This window comes from Aplysia californica, unplaced genomic scaffold (genome assembly GCF_000002075.1).
Source record: "Aplysia californica isolate F4 #8 unplaced genomic scaffold, AplCal3.0 scaffold00556, whole genome shotgun sequence".
In the NCBI taxonomy this organism is placed as follows: domain Eukaryota; kingdom Metazoa; phylum Mollusca; class Gastropoda; order Aplysiida; family Aplysiidae; genus Aplysia; species Aplysia californica.
In genome coordinates, this window is record NW_004797826.1 from 317,542 (window position 1) to 320,737 (window position 3,196).

The window sequence follows — 3,196 nt, forward strand, 5'->3', positions numbered from 1 at the left end:
CTTACTACATACCTACCTTTATTTTTTTACATGTGCTACCTACCTACCTACCTACCTACCTACCTACCTACCTACCTACCTACCTACCTACCTACCTATCTATCTATCTATCCCCCTCCCTCCCTCCCGATTCGTCTCCTTCCTTCTCTGTCCCTCTCTCTCTCTCCCTCCCTCTACTTCTCTCTCGTGGCAAAGCCGATAGCGCCCGACTCGTCGCCTCAAAAACAAACTCAGGGTGTGTGTGTGTGTGGGGGGGGGGGGGGGGGGGGCAATTGCCTATTCGCAATGGGCACCCCGTAAACCGCACTCACTGTAAGGTCCTTCTTTCTTGAAGCAGTCCATAATGCCCTTGTAGCGCATGAACTGGGAAGCCAACATGCCAATCATCTGAGTACTGGACGATTGCAGAGCCACGCCCAGCTCCGGGGTCACGTGATACCGCACCGTGCCGCCGCCATCTTTGCTTGCCTCCACAATCTGGGCGCACACCAGGCAGTTCAGGCACTCTCTCACATACCTGGGGTAAGAAGGTTTAGTTTAAGTAAAGGATTTTTCGGTGTTAGTAAGAGTTTTACGGCAGTTTAAATACAATAAGGTTATATAAGGACCGAAGAAAAGAAGTGTTACAAGAGAGCAACTTACACAAAAGAGAAGGAGAGATAAGGACGGACGATAGATGTTTGATAGGAAAGAGGGAGCAAACTGCACCAGAGCACCCGCCAACCACTCACTTGGTGAGGTTTTACCAAGCTCGTAACTGAATAAGGTCACATGAGCTCCAAGGGGTGGTGGATGTCAACAGAGAAGTCCAAACGGGGAATCAGGGTTACTCTGCTCATCTCTTTAGCCTCAACAGCACAGTCTGATTCGACTATTAAGGCACCCCATAAATAGATGTTCACAAGAGAGTGATAAACATACAAGAGAATTAGAGGAAAATGACAATAGTAAAGATGAAGAAAGAAAAAGCTGCAGTTCCCCCTATGTCGTTCCAGCACAGTATGAGCATGACATTGATAAATCAGCCCATCTACTATTAGTAATAATAATAATAATAATAATAATAATAATAATAATAATAATAATAATAATAATGAAGATCATTTCTATAGCACCCACTCCCGTGTAAACACAGCTCTAGGCGCTTTACATAAATGCATGTAAGAAAAATATTCATGCACGCAATACACACACACACACTCACACACACACACACACACACACTCATATACACACATACACACACACATATACATTTACACACACACAAACACACGCATACACACTCACGAACACATAACACGCACACATGTATGCCACATACTATTCTACTGTTCATAAGAACATTTTAATATCACCCTTTAGGAATGGTCTGAAGACTCTTCAGTCAGAGCACAGCCCTTGAGGGGTGAAATGTTGAAATGTTGAAACGGTGACATGATAGAGGTTAAACGCCCCTATCAACAATACTAGGCTCGTATTTAAGAGGCAGGACCTCAGAGCTTAACGTCCATCTCCGAAAGGATCGAGCCAAGTGGGAAATTTGTGTTAAGTGCCTTTCACTAGGACAAAATGTTGGACTGAGCCAAGGCTCGAATGTGCACTCGGTATCAACGTCAGATGTACTAAAATATTTGATGATAATAATAATAATAATAATATTAATAATAATAATAATAATAATAATAATAATAATAATAATGATAATAATAATAATAATAATAGATTGCATTTATATAGCGGTCTATCCCTTATATTTCGCAGAAACAAGAAAACCCCATTCAAACACATAAAGAAGAGCTTTCACAACCATACACTAATTAAGAACAGCAGTAAAAACAAAACGCATCAGCACTTACTAACACATTATAACTAAGAGTTAAACAAAATGAGTCTTGAGCACTCGCTAAACTGATGGCTGTACGTCAAGCTGACGAAAGCTTTACATGAACCACTTTCATATAATAATATATAATATTATTATTATTATTATTATTATTATTATTATTATTATTATTATTATTATTATTATTATTATTATTATTATCTTTATTATTATTATTATCATTATCATTATCGTTATCATCATTATTATTATTATTATTATTATTATTATTATTATTATTATTATTATTACTATTATTGCCTGACAGAAGTCAGACAGGGCTGGGATTCGATTCGAGTCCTGTTTTAGGCTCAATTTGTTGTGCCGGCACGGGGAAGTAAGGACTTGCCTACATTTCTACATATCTGTCATTAACGTGTTTGAATATTTCAGTAACGAACAAAGGAATCTCACCATGCTATTCCCATTTACAGGCAGACGAGACATATCGAGGGGCAAAAATGGCGTTCTGCCTCTTGTTAATGAGTTGACGATCGTTCAAAAGATGTAAATGTTATTATGGGAATGAGATTCTGCCATGAGAAAAATTTGAACGAGCATGATACAAGATACTCACTCCCCAAAGCAGAGAAGAGTTGAAAATGGAATAAAGCTGTGCATTATAATAATCTAAATTACGTCAGGGGACGGGTTGGGGTGGTTTGTTTGTTTGTTTGTTTGTTTGTTTGTTTGTTTGTTTGTTAGAATAAAGAGAAGCACATCAACACAATAATGGTCATTTAGTGATAGGAAAATGTAAGACAGACAGACAGACAGACAGACAGACAGACAGACAGACAGACAGACAGACAGAAACACCAGAGGGGGGAGTAAAGAAGTAAGCCCTCCAACCACCCGCGATTGGGATGGGGAGCGTTAAACATTTACGATCTATCATACACCATTAAACCAACTGTAAACACATATTGTGTTACGAGTACTATGTGTTGCAAATGGTTCACCTTAGAAGTAAAAATGTTGAGTTTGAATCCTACTTTTTATCAAGTCTAGTACTCGTATCCTGCTGTGTCTGACGGGAATCTGTCTCCCTTTTCACGGGCTTGGCGGAGACTGGGGGGGGGGGGGGGGGCTGCTAGCAGTCTGCCCCCTAAATAATGATTTTAGATTTGTCAGTTGTCAATGTGACCATAAAACACAAATAATTATAATCATCATGAAACCAAGTCCTTGGCCTTTAGAATGAAACATAATATTGTGTCTCTGACAGAGCGAGTAAACGTGTCCAAAAGTTATAATCAAACCTATGCTAGACAATCGCAGATACAGAATATGGCCATTTCTCTCCCCCCC

The 3,196-nt window shown here is 39.5% G+C and overlaps 1 protein-coding gene across 3 annotated transcripts in view; it reads right to left on the reverse strand.

Moving 5' to 3' along the window:
• Nucleotides 1-3,196, reverse strand: part of LOC101849487 — a 48,752-nt gene that overhangs the window by 6,728 nt on the left and 38,828 nt on the right. For all 3 annotated transcript variants that reach the window (XM_013087193.2, XM_035972005.1, XM_005106796.3), the window contains one exon: nt 312-517. In XM_013087193.2, coding sequence (XP_012942647.1) covers nt 312-517 — 206 coding nt within the window. The remainder of the gene's footprint in view (nt 1-311; nt 518-3,196) is intronic.